General features: G+C 18.3%; 1 protein-coding gene across 1 annotated transcript; it reads left to right on the forward strand.

Moving 5' to 3' along the window:
- Window positions 1-271: 271 nt before the first annotated feature.
- On the forward strand, window positions 272-13,590 carry LOC105736806 (uncharacterized). The gene is made up of 8 exons (XM_012493181.3): window positions 272-299; window positions 776-1,089; window positions 1,824-2,080; window positions 5,681-5,860; window positions 7,305-7,557; window positions 7,633-7,701; window positions 13,362-13,448; window positions 13,522-13,590. Exons 1-8 carry the CDS (start codon window positions 272-274, stop codon window positions 13,588-13,590), a joined length of 1,257 nt encoding a protein of 418 aa, XP_012348635.3.
- The last annotated feature ends 3,828 nt before the right edge of the window (window positions 13,591-17,418 follow it).

The following is a 17,418-nucleotide window of genomic DNA, read 5'->3' on the forward strand; positions in this document are numbered from 1 at the left end:
AAATGACATGTGCGATATTCGATTAATCTTCGAAGAAAAATTATGTTGAAAACATACAATTTCAGATAATATGACGATTATTTTTAATTGTAATAGTCAATTGAAATGCAAAGGAAACTATAACAACAGACAAATAGATAAACTTATTCATTTTAAAATTTGCAATATTATATGACAATTTAAGAAAAAACGAATTGATTAATAAAAGAAATACGAATTTTTTAAAATTAATTAAATATAATTTTTTTATTAATAAGTAATAATTATTTACATGAACAAAATTAAGAAGAATATGAAAGGTAAGTAAATATTAATATGAATTCTCATGTAAAAAAACAATTTTTTCATAATAATAATAAAAATATTATTTTTGAACTCTTTAAGTTCATTTAATCTAAATTGTTCACATTAATTCATTTTTTTTTGTTTATATGTTACTTTATAAAGATATTATATCATAATTTATGTAATTTAAAAAAAAATTTCACTGTATAAATTTGGAGAGTAAATATAAATATAATTTTTAAAATTTTTATATTTTACATATGAGACATATATCAAAATCAGCTAATAAAAAATTTTTATAAATTATTTTGTTATTATTTTTTTATTATATTAATATTTAAATAAATTTATATACTATATAATTATTTTTATGAAATTATATAGTTTATATAGTATAATTATAAAAATTATATAATTTTATAGAAATAAGAATTATTATTTTTCAAATTTGTTTATCTATTATATAGAATTTTAATATGTATGTTTTTAGACGCAATTGAGACATTTAAAACAAAAATCTTAGCATGGACACCAAAAACCCAATATGCTTCGCTAATACATATCATTATCATTAATGAGATATTTGCTCTACGTATATTTGAATCAAAAAAACAATTACGATATGGCTGGAGTATAATATACGCTAGCATATGTATAATTTTATTTCTTGTATTTTTAAATACAATAATAAATATAAATTATAAAAGATGGTTTGCATACAATGAAATCAGTCATAAATTGGCTTCATACATTAATGTTACATGTGTCGTGATTTTTATAATTCTTGGAATGCTGAATACAGAAGTAAGTATTTTTTAATCTAAAATACATAATAATAAATAATAAAATAATAAGATAATTAGATGAAATAGAAATTTTGAAGAAAATTTTTAATTAATATATATATATATATAATAGTGCTCATTTTAACATCTTGATTTTTGTTAATTTTCATATCGTTACTATTCCTACTAATTCTCACAAATAAAATTTCAAAATAATTATCATAAATATTGAATAAAATTAAATGATCTGATTTCTTATTAAATTCATATATGCATTTCCTCTCTTTTTAAGATTTATAAGAATCAGATTTATAAAGTATTCAGATAAATGTTCAATATTTGAATTGCAAATGTTAGCAGGCATTATTTTTTAATCTAATTTCGTTAATTTTAATTAACTATAGTAATGTCTTAGATTATCATTTTAACGCATTTAAATGCATTTTAACTGCAATAATATAATATTTATATTTATATATAATTATAATATTCAATAATATGATATTCAACAAGAAATTTCTAAAATATATTATGTTTTATCACAGTATCTAATACTTTATTACATTATTAATACATTATATTAAGATTTATAAAAAATTACAAATGACATATTTAATGTTCAATTCTATATTTGTTTTGATCCTAAAATTGAAAAGTGACTTATAAATATAATAAATATTAACATTATATATTATATTTTTTTATTTTTCTAGCTCTTATATTTTTTACAACTTTTTTCCTTTTTCATTGTAGCGTTCGAGGAAAATTATTGCAAGATGTGAACAAATAGATAATACTTTAGAATCATTTGGAATTGAGAAAAATTACCGAAAAACTTTTCTTTGCGTTACACAAACATTAATTACGTCTGGCATAATAATGATAAGCATTATTTCGCTAGATTGCTATTCTATTATTTCCATTCAATACCAAATCGATTTAAATGTTTTTATACATATATCAATAATAACTATGAGTTTAGGTATTCTTACTTTCACCATATTGATAAGGTAAATTATACAAAGAAAGAAATGCTCTTGAATTTAAAATTATTTATTTATTATTTATTAAAGAATAGAAAAATAAAGGAAAAGATATTATATTTCTGGATTTAAAACCAAATTTCTATAAAAATCTAATAATTTCTAAATTTTTCATATTTTATAATAATATCATTAACAATTAATGTTAAATTATATAACTTATCAAACAAACCAATATTTGATAAACTTATAACAAAATATTGATTTTCATAAACAACTTTACTAATATTTTTCGTTAAAATTAATGTAAATTTATTTATATTTTTTCTTTTGTAAATAAAACTGCGAACAAAAATGTTTTTGATCTTAAAATTCAAAATTAAAATTTTTTATTGTATTATATTTTAGCAAGAATAAAAAGTCTCAAAAAAATCATTATATTTTATCTTTTGAAAAAAAAAATTAAATTTCCTTTGGTTGCAAGAAAAATTCATATATATGTATAAAAATGTCTCAGAATTATCATATTATATTATTTTTATTAGAATTATTAGAATTTTATTAGAATTATTATATTATTTTTATTTTTTTTCTTGTTTTTTCTTTTTCATTATTTAAATAATCGATCTGATATTTTTAAAAGTATCTTTACACAATGAAATATATTGCGATATTTTGTTGATATTTTGTGCGATATGTATTTATTCAACCAATGAATTTAAATCAATGATTAACATACGAAATAGATGAAGTAAAGTTACAGGTTCATATATGTATGGTTTAAATAGAAAGAGGAAGAGAAACAAAAAAAAAAAAAGAAAATTATAAGAAATTTTCTCGAAAAGAAAAATCTATAATATATAATAATGAAAATAATTCAGCATTAAAATAGTACAATATAGTAAAAAATTGTAAAAAAAATCTATGAAAGGATTTTATTAAAGATATTTCGTTTATGACAAATGTTAAATGAGTTTAATTTTTTTCTTGAAATTAACCGAAGAAATTTTAAATAAAATGAATTCATAATAGAAATATAATATTTTTTTTTCAAGAGATAATTGACTATATATATCATAGTTTCTTTGAAACTTTTTTATTTTTTCAACGAATAGAATACGATACAATAAAAAAATTCGTCTAATTTTTAATATAAAGATCATACTTATATTTATTTTTTCCTAGATTTTGATATAAAATCATGATTGATCCAGAAATATAGAATCATATTATAATATCCTTTACGCTTACTTTTTATATGATATACAATATTATAATTATACTACAAATAATACTACAAAAATTCTATATTTTTACAATTTTTACAAGAATGAAATAAAGATTGAAAAATTCTTATTCTATTTCTGTAATATGATATGCAAGAAACATAGAAACAAAATTCTTCTAATTTTCTATAAAATATAAAAAATAGAATGTCTCTTTTAATGATGTATTTAAAACTATGATAAAATCAAAATATAATTTTAATATCTTTATAAACCTTTATATTTAGTCAATTTTCTTTCATTTTTGATATGATCAAGCAATTATAAACATTAATTAAGTTATTTAAATTTTCTTGAGTCATTTTTATACAAGTAAATCCTGTATATTTTTTTCAAATGATGATTAATTTATTTTCTTTGTTAATTTATAGTTCTTTTCTTTTTAATAAATTTTTTTGCCAAAATGCAATATTTTCAATAATGTCAAAATCAAGATTTAATAATGACTATGCTAACTTCTTAGGAATTAGTTCCAAAAACTTTTTTGGTGAATATCGATAGTTTTACAGAGTCACTATTTTTAAAAAATAGTTTTCTTAATCTTTATCAATAAATGACAGAATATAAATAATATTAAATATTTTTATAATAATTGATAATTTGATTTAATATGAAATAGTAACCTCAGCCTTATGAGAAAGTAATTAGTATCTGGAAAATTAAATATTAGAAATTTTTATAATAAAACATTTTTTTTCTTAGATCATGCTAATAATAATTGCAGCTATGAGATCTATTCAAATTAAATTTTTTCTCATTATAAACTATAAAATATTTACCTTTAGGCTTTTTTTTTCAATATATTTTTCTATTGATTTTAATTTCACTTTGATATGATTTTTATAATCATATAGCTTTATTAAAAGAGATATATGATATTTAAATTTTCTAAAATAATATTTTTTCTCAAAATTGATGTTACATTTCACATTAAATATATAACGAGTGAATTAATATTAGTACAATTATTTGTTAATATTTATAACAAATTTAGGTATTTTACGAATCACAAACTTAACAAATGTGCATATATTATATTATAATTCATAACATTGATAAAAAATAAAAGAACTAATATTTAATTTTATTTAATAATTCTTATTTATCTTTTAAATAAAAGAACTAATAATAAACAGATAATATTTTTATCAATTTAACATTCTTAACAAAAAGTAGCTTAAAAAAAGAAATGAAATCAATTACTACATTTTAAACCGATTGCTAAACTAAATTTTAATCTTAACAGTAATCGATGATTTAATATTCTCTTCTTATAAGAATAGTTATAGATAGGAAAAGCCAAAAATTAATAATGATAAAAAATAATAGAATCTATTTAAACAAATAAAATAGAAGAAATTTTGAGTAATACTTAAATTTCAATTCAATCACATCCAAGCAACAATTCTTGAAAATAATATTTTATGTAAATAAACTCGGATTTGTTCAAAACTAAATCAATAATGTGAACATATCTCACGATTTGTTATTAATCAATTTGTGAATTTCTATCAAGTGGTAGTAAAGTAAATTTTATTATGGTTAACGAAAAAGTGTTAAAATTATGAAAAAAATGTTTACACTAATATATAATAACTAAAAAATTACTTTTTTTAGTATCGATATTATTATATTATATATATTATAAATTAAAAATTAGAATAAAATTTCATTATGATAAATATTTTTATATTTAAATGAAGTATTCATCGAATGAAAACTAACGGTGGCTTTATAGCATAATTTATAGCCGTCATTGTATTATGATGGTAATTACAAAAAAAAAAAACATTTTGGGATGGGATAGGAAAATCTTTAAATCAAAATTGTAATAAAATTCTATTAGAATTAAATTTACAAAACCTATTAATGGATTAATAAAAATCGAATCAAAAGTAGATCAGTAATTTAGATTGAACAAATTATTCAATTACAAGTATTTGTGATTACTTGATCATTGATAATCAAAAATTATTACATAAAATTAAAATTTACAAAATTAAAATTCAATAAATTTTAAATATAAGAATTTAAAATAACATATTGAATTCACATTATAGATAACGTAAAAAATATAATTTTAAGAGAATATTCTTTTTTTTCAAATTTACGAGAAAAAATTTTGTTTCTTCATTTCATTTCTTTATTTTTCTATTACATTCTAGAAATAAGATATTTTCAATTTTTTAAAGATTTTGATTTCTTTGAAGATTTTTTTGAAAATTGTTTTATTTTTATGAAAATTATAAAAATATGAATGAGTTTATAATATTAATTATAGCATTGTATTTATTTCAATCATTATTGTTTCCAAAATTATATTATTTCAATTTTTTTTAAGTATTTTACAGGATAAGTTGCATAAGATAAACAAGATTATGAAAGAGATGTGTCAGCTATCAAATACAAAAGATATTAATATAAGGTATAAAATGCAATCATTTATTGTATATAAATTTGTAATTATAATGGATTATAATAATAAAAAATATTTTGTTCAACATTTTCTTCAAGTTACAAGGTAATTTCATAACAATATATAGAATTTTGTTAGATTTATTTTTAAATTTTATTTTGTTAGATTATTTATTAAAGAAGTAAAGCGGATAGCCTCAAATAGATAAATGCAGATATTTTTAATATCTCGATTCTTTGTGCTTAACAATTACAAGTTAATAATAACATGCATATCAAGCAAATTAGATATTAAAATCAATTTTCTTTTTATTGAAAATGATATTACTAATATGAAATTTTAACGATGTTTATTATATAAAATATTACGATTATTAATATTGAATAGATAAAAGAGATAATAAATAAAAAAATATATAAAAAATATAAAAAAAGATATAAATAAAAATATATTAAGTATTTTATTGATTTTAATGTTAATAATACAATATTTTTTAAAATTTTCATTAAGCTAATTTTGATTTATATTAATTATGGCAAAAATATAGGATATATACTATTCTAAAATATTTTCGAGAATCTCAAATGTCACATAAAATTAAATATATTTAAAAATTTAATAAATTTATCAAATTAAAAATAGCATTAAACAGATTTGTTTTTTAAATTTAATAATAAATTTAAAGATATCGAAGTATTTTTTAATTGATTCATATATTAATTCAAAAATCAAAATCTACCAATCATTTTTCTATTTCTCAACATCTTTCTACAATAATTCCACAAAAAATTTTTTTGAATGTATAAATTCAACGAGCAATGTAAAAAATGCAATTAAATTATTATCATATTTGCTATTATTTCTAAAAAAATGTTTTGTATTTCAACTAAAATAAAAAACAAAAAAAGTGAAATTTCAATATTTCAATATTTTGCAGGATAAACTTTTTATAAAATGGATTGCCATTAAACAAAAATTGTGTCATGAAAAAAATAAAATATTAAAAATTTTTTAAATCAAAATACAAAACAAAAAAAATTATCATCATCACAATGCATTTTTTATCAAAAAATCTTTAAAAAATGTTATAAAATAAATCCAAAAATTGGATATATAAATAATGTTTGGATATATAAATATTGATTCATCAAACTTACATTGTGATGCTTTTAAGTATATGTGAACATATAAAAAATAATTGATTATGTGTAATGCTGCGAACCATTTTCTTGTGATTAACATGTGTAAACATATTTTTTCAATTTTAGTTTATTGATCTCTTTTTCTAAAACTATTTTTAAAAAGTGATTCAGTAAATTAAAAAGTTCATATGTCTTCAGAAAAAAGAATTTCATTAAAATTTATTTATTTATTTTTTGCTTTATTTATTTAAATATCTTGGGCTATTCCCTTTTCTCTTATTAATGATAATAAGTTGATAAAAATGATTATACTTACATTATTTCGTTTCCAATTAAACTATTTCTTTTTCCACACATATACAAATTTATACACATACATATATATATACATATTATATATATTAAAGGCATATTCATTTTGAGATTCTGAAACTTTCACGTGAACTTAACCAAGCATATACTTATCAAATTGTATTAGATTTAATAATGCAATTTTCATCACTATTGAGTGTGCTTTATAATGGATATTTTTATTTAATATCCTTGAAATTGTCAGAAATATTGTCAAATAAAGGACTTATAGGATTCTTCATGTGGATTCTTCTATTTTTTATAAAAATTATCTTTTTAAATAATCATTGTACTAAATTCTACCGCGAGGTAAGATTATATCTTTTTATATCATAAATAAAAAATTAATCTATAGATAATGCATTTAATTTTAGAATTTTATAGGTAGAAATAACAGCACATTTGCTTCAAGAATTGGATATTTGCTACTTGGATAATTCCATTAGAAACGAGGTAAGATTTGATATATGTAAATATTATAAATATATATAAATATATAAATCACTTCAATTACTTTTGATTTACTTTCGTTAAAGATTATCTTTTCATATACTCTCTCTTTACTAACTTTCATGATCTCGAAATATTTCAAAAATCATCTTTTAAGTGTTTTCTTTAGAAATTATCAATGAAATAATTTACATATTATCATTTTAATTTTTGAATTATTCTAGAAGAATTTTTGTTTCTGTTTATAATGTTATAATTAAATTTTGCTTAAAGAGGTATGAAAAATTTATTATTGTATTGATATTGATTTTGAGAGATAATTCTACATTTTTGAATCAATGGAAATCTATTGAAAAAAATAATCATAAAATCCAGTTTGACGATGATTTTTAAAATCAAATTATTTTTTTTTATAGCATCTTAAAGTATTCGCCATAAAGAATAACAATCTTGAAGAATTTATGGATTTCAAATATATTGATCTCTTAGAAAAAAATGTTAATATTTTATGTTCATTTAAATTCAGTTTATTTACGGAATACTTATTCATAGATACTTTTTTTTATGAAATGAAATTATTAAAATAGAATTATTAAAATTATAGAATTTCGCTTATATGTTTGTAAGAAAATATGTCTCAGCTCTTTTTGCCTTAGCTCCTCTCTTTTCAATTGTAGGAACATAATATAGTTACTGAAATGAAAAATATATAACGGATGAACTAATACTATTTTTAATATTTATTCATGTACAGTTTTTACATTCCGTGAATCCTTCAGATGGGAAAATATAAAACAATCTTTGAAAAATCGAAATTACACTAAACAATGTTATAAAAATAGATATAATTACAATGCTGATATCGCTATCATTTTGAATTCTCATTGTAATTTCGATCATTTTATTCGCTTAATTTGGCTTGACATTACGATATAATCCGAGTATTAAATATATCAAATCAAAATTTTGAAGAATAAAATTAGGAGAATTCTAAATATAAAATTTTACGATAATTTTTTAATTTTCGAGAAAATAATAAAAATCTATATATATTATATTGCAAGATATATATGCGTTATTCAATATTGTTTATGTATATTGTATCTATCACTATATGCATTAGAATGTGATCTTAATACTATATATATTATATTATCTCTTATTTACTATTTGTATAAATTTATTATAATGACCAGTAAAATGTTTAATATGTAAATTATGTGATGTCATTATCATTATAATTTCGGCCATTATGATTTTAATAATTTGAAGTTGTTGTAATTATTTAATATCTTATTTTCGCATTCTACATATTTGAATAATTCGTAAAATACGTAAATTTGTTATAAATATTAACAAATAATTGTACTAATATTAGTTCACTCGTTATATATTTATATATTTTAAAAAACGTTAGAATGTTTTTATAGAAATAATAAATAAATAATAAATAATAATTACATATCGATGCAATCACACATATATAATCAAAATTCAATGTAACAATAAAAAACAACAAATTTTTATAATTATGATTATGATGTTGTGATTAGTAATTTACATGTTGAAAACTACTAATGTGCAACAATCCAAATCATAATCATATAATACTTGATATAAATTTTCAATCAAGCTATCACACTATTCCAACTCATTATTTCAATTATAGTAATAGATAAATTACAAATAAAATATATAGTAGCACTAAAATATATTTATTTGTGATATATCTATAATGAATGAATTAAATAATTGATAATAATTATAGGAAAATAAGTCTAAAATCTGTAAATAGTATATGTATGTCATATATATATGACTATAAGAAATAATTCTGTGCTTATACATTAAATTCTATAATTTCTAAATAAGTAAGTAAAACTTTTTTGTATTCATCTTTAATATGCTCTGATAATACTTTTATGTAAAATTCATCTCTTCTCGTACTCTTCTCGTAACTTTTTTTCTATAACTTCCATTATAAACATCACCAAATGTTTAAACTAACGAAAAAATAATAATTTCACAGAAAATATTTTCCGAAAGATTAGAACAAGTATATTCTTATAATTGTTGCACATATTTGTAGCTGAAAAGATAATCTTTAATATTATAAAACTTATTTTAATTAAATGCTTATTAATAAAATACAATGAGACAAAGTTGAATAATTTTAGAAAAACAATACAATTTCATAATTCATTTTTTTTTAAAGTATTTTGAAAAAATTTTGGGCTTGAATAACTTATTTTTATATCAATATTTACTTCAAACAATTATGTATGCATGCATGACATATGTGTGTATGTATAAATGTATATTTTAAATTTCATTGACTTTGAATAAATTGAAAAATTAATTTCTTTCTGCATTCTTAATTATCCGGATGTATTATTTATTTTTTCATTTTTATTCCTCCATAATATCGTACTTTTATTATATTCACAACACAATGTTGTCAAATACTTTTCCAATAGTTTCGCTAATAATTCTGGAATCATATATTCAGAATTGTTACAATTAAATTACGTTATCTTTCTCTAGATTTTTTATAAAATAGTTTTACAATCTATGTCTTTTATTATTTTCTTATAATTTTAATTTTCAATTAATATATTTGATTATCCTGAAATTACTTTATTGGAAGTTTTATTTTTATTTTATCACTAAGAAATTTTATAAGCTATAATCTTTCTTGCCATGTTCCATATAAAAAAATATATTCCACTTCGATCAATGATAAAATAGTACATGATTGTTCTTCATATGTTTGCATTAATTTCATAGATATCTATTATTTTTTTTTGTTATTCAGTTTTTTATTATTCTGCTGTTCAGTCTACATTCTGTAAATATCCAGCTAATTGTTTTTCTAATTGCATCCTAATTTTAATACTTTTATATTTTAAATATCATATGATTTTTTTTTTTTTTGCTTTATTTATGTCAATTTCAGATTTGTGTTAAACTTTTCGTCTTTCTATTTAGTATACTCATATTTGTAAAATTGAATAATCTGATATATCCAATAATCAGTTCAATGATACTCAAGCATTTTGCTTCTTCTTGCTTTTTCATATATTTTTAAATAATATTAAATTATCGTTTAATTCAAGAACATATATATATTATAATTTTGATTATAATTTTTTCTATATTAGACTAACTTAAATTTAATGCTACTTATAATTTTTATAAAATTATCTTTAATTCTGATTGTTTTACCATTTACCATCATCATATTATTTTTGTATTAATACAGAGCTAAATAATTTTTTATTATCGATTTTATATCGATTCATTGCTTTTGAATCAATATATCATTTATTTTAATTATGTCGAATTTGAAACAGAATTCATTGTTATTATATTCTGTTATTTTATTTATCTTTTGTTTTTTTTTTGTTTCCTTGTTTTATATAATTTTTTTTTTTTTTACAATAGCAATTGCTCGAATTTATTGGATTTTTTCTTTTTTGAAATTGGAATCATTTTGTGTTTTCAATGTTATATGAAAATGACTTTCACTTACATAAATCAATTCAATCTTCTACAATAGCCATTCATTAGTTTTCTTTATTTAAATTCAATGGTAAATTCTTATTGAGTTTACTTTCAAAAATAGTTATTCGATTATTATAAGGTTCTGAAAAACTACAGATTATCATTGGGATAAAAGAATATTTTTTTATAGTTTTTTCAATTGATGTTCTAATTGATTTTATAATTCCATTATTCGATTATGTTCTTTTATATTTTTGTTTTTCGAATGTTTTATATTATAAATTTTTAAAGAAAAATAGTAAATCTTACTTGATAATGTAAATTTTTAATATAGTCTTATAATGCAGTCCAAATCTCTTTCACACGGCCATGTGGATATGCATAAGTTAATCGTCTTCCAACAATAAGTTCTTTGGTTTCAATCTTGCTCTTTTTCATTAGAATCCACCTATTCCATATTTGATATCTTTAATCGATTTTGACTAATGAAATTTTTTAAATCTTTTGTTAAAGATAAAATTTCTTTAATTATACTTTATATTTTCAGGATCGATAATCATTGTTATTTAATTTGCAATTCACGACACAACTATCGTTTCAACTATTTGTCTAAAATCTTCTTTCTAATATTCGCAATTTTTTATGTACATGTATTTTTTTCTGAAATGTACTTTTGTAAGAAATGAATATTAATTAAATTGTTTATAAATTCTGCATTCACCTATTGAAAAATAAAATTTGATTAAATCCTTATTTAATATTTTTATTTTTTGTTGTATATGAATAAAACAATTTTCCAAAAAAAAAAATATATATAATAATGAAAATAATCGTAATGAATTATTAACAAAAAATATTGGTTAATCACGAAATATGTTGAATATTATATTTATTTATTCATTCTTCATAATAAAATTCGATGTAATTTTCTATTGATAAAAAAATATTTGTTAATTCAATTTATGGATATTTCAATATTTTTACGCTGTATTTATTTTGCAATTTTCTTATAATTTTTAAAATTTAAGATATATATTAATACTGATACTACATTCTATGTGCACTTTTAATAAAATAACAATAATATATTAATATTAGAATAATATAACAGTTATAAGAATATAACAATAAAAGAATAATAAAAACATTAATTGTTATATATGTATACTTATATATATTTTATTTATATATTTTATATATGTATATTTTTAAATTTGACTTATTCAGAAGCAAACAAAAGAAGCAACTTTATTTTAAAATAAATATAAAATGTAATTAATGTAGAATGTAAAAATAAATAAAGGAAACAAGTTGTGATAGAAAATATTTAACTAATTAAAAATATAGAATTTTGTAAATTCCGTATATTTCATCAATTAAGCAACTTGAGTTTCATTATACAATGATTTACTTATGGATTTCATAAATAATACAACGATTCATTTATAAATTTAAATGATATAAAATATCAAAAATTTTAAAATTTGCTTTTCTTTAATGCTTTTCTTTTCTTAAATTTTTTAATAATAAATAATAGATTATATATAACTCATTGTATATTACATTACATTAAAATTACAAACATTAATATATCTAAAAGAATATAATTATTGTTTTATTGAATTATTGTTTTGTTGTTTTGTTTTTGTCTTTGAAAAAGTAATAGTATGATACACTGCACACATAATTTTTAATTATATCATTCATCGTTTCACTCTATCCAACGTAAATTCAAAATTCCTTATCTCATTAACAATAATTTTTTTTAATTTTATATTTAAAATTCATCCTCCATAAATGTTTCATCATTTTATAAATCTATAGATCTTACATTGTAAAGAAATGTCATTCATATTTGAATATTTTTGAAAACTCACACTTTATATATTTATGTGATATAATAACTATATATAAATAAATTATTTTTTCTATTTTGATCTTATTTAAAATATTTGTTTTATTTTTTGATCTTATTCAAATGTTTTTTTTATTCTTTTGTTTAGAATATTAAAAGATACTTTAAATATGAATATATAAATATATTATATATAAATTTTTTTCAAACTTTTCTTTTTTCATACTAAAAAGCATATCGAATACAAATAATTCCTATTTTTGAAATTATAAAATATTTAAAATAAAAGCTGTAACAATTTCAGATACAACAATTTTTATTACAACTTCTACTTCATCCTTTAAAATTTACTGCTGGTGGTTACATTCTTAGCAACAAATTATCAACAAAAGTGAGTTAAATAATTGTATAACAATAATTGACTATTTATTTAAGAATTTAATTCTTAATGAATTCTTCTTCAGTTTTTTGGTACTCTAATCACTTATTTGGTTGTATTCATACAAATAACTATATCGACAAGTATGAAATAAAATTCTTAGACAAAATCCTTGAGGATTAATGATTTATTACTACTAAAATCATGATTCGTTATTATCTATTATCTATTATATTTTATAGCATTATACATTATTGTAAATTATAAATATAACAAACTAATAAAGAGATTATGAGAAAAAAATCAATTTATTATTCTTTTATACATTTATTATATGACTGTTTTAAAGAAAATTTTTTCTAAGATTTTAGAGAGCAAAATTGATATAAATACAAAAATATTTATTGGGACTTATTTATTAAATTAATAACAATTTGTGTTTCTTAGATTTTTTCGTCTCTATTATATTTTACGTCTTGCTTCATCTAATGAAAATGTTTAATTGCAATTTAATTATTTAATAAATAATTGACATTTATAATATGCACTAAAATTGAAATTGTTTTAAATAAATATTTTGTTATAAGTAATAATAGCTAAATTTATGATTCTACAATTGGTATATTATTATAAATTATGAAATAGGAGAAAAAGATTACATCTTCGAGAATATCGAGATTGTAACATCGATAATGATAGTGAAAAATTGTGAATCGTATCGCATAAATCAAATCATTCAATTTTATAATAGCAAGTACATTTGCAAATTATGTAATACATTTGATATAAATGATATTGTAAATGCAATAATATAATTATACATCATTACCATTTATAGAGATATTTCTATATTGCAAATCTGACTAACTGTAGACTCGTAAACATATGAAATATATCTCATGTCTTTGTTTGTTTAAAAGAATGATTCTTCGTATAAAGTTTAAAAAACTTTATCTTCGAATATCATACGAGTTTTACCATATAAACAGATTATATAGATTTTTTCAATGGCTTCGTTATATTTTATATGTTTTGTTTCACTAAATAATGAATAATTAATGATAGTTCGTAATTGTTAAATTATTCATAATGGAAGAATTAAATGAAAATAAAAATCATATAGTTCCGAAAAAAAAAGAATTGACTAAAGGAACTATAAGAATTATATCACAAAAATCTGACTTTGAATTGAAGAAAGAAGACACGGAAAAAGTTGAATAAGTTTAATATTATAGCAACAGGATTCTGAATTTTATTTTTATGTTTAATTTAATTACTTTATCTATTCTATTAAGTCTATATGAATATATAGTAATGGTTTTAATAATATAACAAAATAAACATTAATCATTATTTTTAAACTTGCAATTTATTTTTTGCTGGTAATGCATCTTAATATTTAATTATATTTATATTTAAAATCAGATTTCAATAATCAATATAAATAATTTTTTTGTTAGATGCAGGAATAAAATACATTTCAAACGAACTGAAATTTTGAAGAATATTTGCAAGAAGAAAATTTTAGTTATATTTTTCTATTAATTTCTAAGATATTAATAAAAAACTTTTAATAAAATAACATTATATAGTTAAATACTATTAATATAATTAAATACTATTTATATGTGTATATACTTTAACAATATCAATGTAAGCTTCCCTATTATTATTGTAAAAAAAAAAAAATTTATTGTAAAAAATAATAGATAGTTGCATAGTACTGATTCACATATTGCCAAAAATATACACAAATAAAAAAAATTCAATATATCAAAACTTTTTTATTAAGTTTAAATATAAATAATTGTAAGCAAAATATATAAAAAAAGTTGTAACTATTAAAATTATAGTTATTTTTTTATAAAGATTTTATAATAAAAACAAAACTGTAACAAAATTATTTTTCGCATTAAAAAACAAAATTAAAATTAAAATTTTCTACTTTGCCATTCTAGACAAAAATAATGTCTCAGTACTGACATAAAAATGATAAACTATATCTAAGCAATTCGAAAATAGACAATTCAGAAAGATGCATTTTTTCTATTAGAAATTATGATCTAAAATTAAGAAAGGAAAAAAATTTATTAATAACATCAGTTAAAAAAAAGAGTAATATTGAACATATTCATTACGCTAATAAATATAAAATCACACATATAGAACAATAACGCAAACTGGAATTAATTTAAAAAAATATTTGAAAGAAAATAAAAAATAATCATATATATAAATAAATAATATAATTTGCAAATATTTTTAAAAACTTATGAATAAATAGCATAAATAATAAAATTTATAAATATAATTTAGGAAATAGGCCGAGTAGCCGCCTAAACAAGAGAAGTCTAAAAATATTCTATTTAGAATATAGTCCATAGAAAATTCATCTAAAAAAATTAAATTAACGTGAATTATGTCAAAAACCAAAAATACAAATCACTAAATGCAATTACCAAAGAAATGAAGTAATTAATTCAAAATTATTATTAATGAGAAATTTTATTTATATTTCTTAGTTTTTGTATGAAATAATTACTGTGAAAAACATTTAGAAAATTGAAAAGAATAGTTATTTTTTTATTTGCTACAAAGAAAAGACTTTAATTAGCAAAAAATATTTTTGAAAAAAATTATTATTTTTGCCGCAAAAATACATTACATTCATCGCATATAACTATAAAATATATATAATTAATATTATTAATTATTCTAAGTTTAATTTCATCCATTGAAACATAATGTTGAAACTAATTGAATTCAAAATATTAAATAAAACAAGTTGAAAGAAATAAAATAAAATATTATAAAAATTCAAAAAAAAAAAAAAATTTTCTAACATCGATCTGATCAAAAGTAAAATTCTTTTGTTTGATTATAAAATTTAATAAGTTGTTATAATTATGACAAACATTTCAAAAATTCATATAATTTTATTGAACTTATATAATACTCACAATTTCTATATTATATAAAGATTATAAGAATACGGGAATATTTATAATTATTTTTAATCGATAATTTTATTAAAAGTGCAAAAAAAAATAAATAAATTGATTTTATCAATTAAATTTGTGTAATAAGTTCAAAGATGATATTATAAAACGAATCGAATCATAATATAAATAAATAATAACTTCCAAAATGCAAAAAAAAATTTCAAAACGTAATCAATGAAATAATTGAATAATATGAACAAATAAAATAACTGGATAATGAATATATAACTTCATTAGATTACTATTATGCGTCAAAAAAAATATCTATCGATTATATTAGAAAATAGCAATATAATAAACTAACATTATACATTAACTATATGAAATACTTTTAGATAAATCTTTAAATTTAAATGTAAAATATATATAAAAAAAACAGACATGAACTAGATGCAAAATACTTACAATCTTTATAGAATGAAATTTTTACATCAAATTTTTATAAAAAAGAAGCTTCTATAAATAATAAGAAAATTTTTATCAATAATAAACAATTATAAATAAATGTATAATAAATATATATAAGCTATAATATTAAAGATATTAAAATAAAATATAATAATTACTAATGTTTCATGATATAGAAAAAAATGATTATATTCAAAAATCTTGGAATACAGAAAATTAGAAACGAAATTTACAACATGTTACAAATCATAATTTAATATTTAAAACAGTATTCAAATATTGAAATATTCCAATATACAGAAAATCAAGATCTTTATAGATTAAAAAAAAAAAAAGAATTATAAAATTTTTAACTATCAATGATAAAGACTCTTACTTTCATTAATCCCTTATAATACAGAACGCTGGTGAACTACATAATTTAATAACTATATATCACTCAATAACTTTGAAAAATAATTGAAGTTAATATTTTCTTTAAAAAATTCTTTATTTTAGTTTATATCTACATTAATAAATAAATAAAATGACATGCAAATTTTCCATTAATCTTGAAAAAGAATTATACTGAA

The sequence above is a fragment of the Apis florea genome, unplaced genomic scaffold, assembly GCF_048593485.1.
Source record: "Apis florea isolate Af1SG1 unplaced genomic scaffold, ASM4859348v1 contig_3696_pilon, whole genome shotgun sequence".
Lineage (NCBI taxonomy): Eukaryota > Metazoa > Arthropoda > Insecta > Hymenoptera > Apidae > Apis > Apis florea.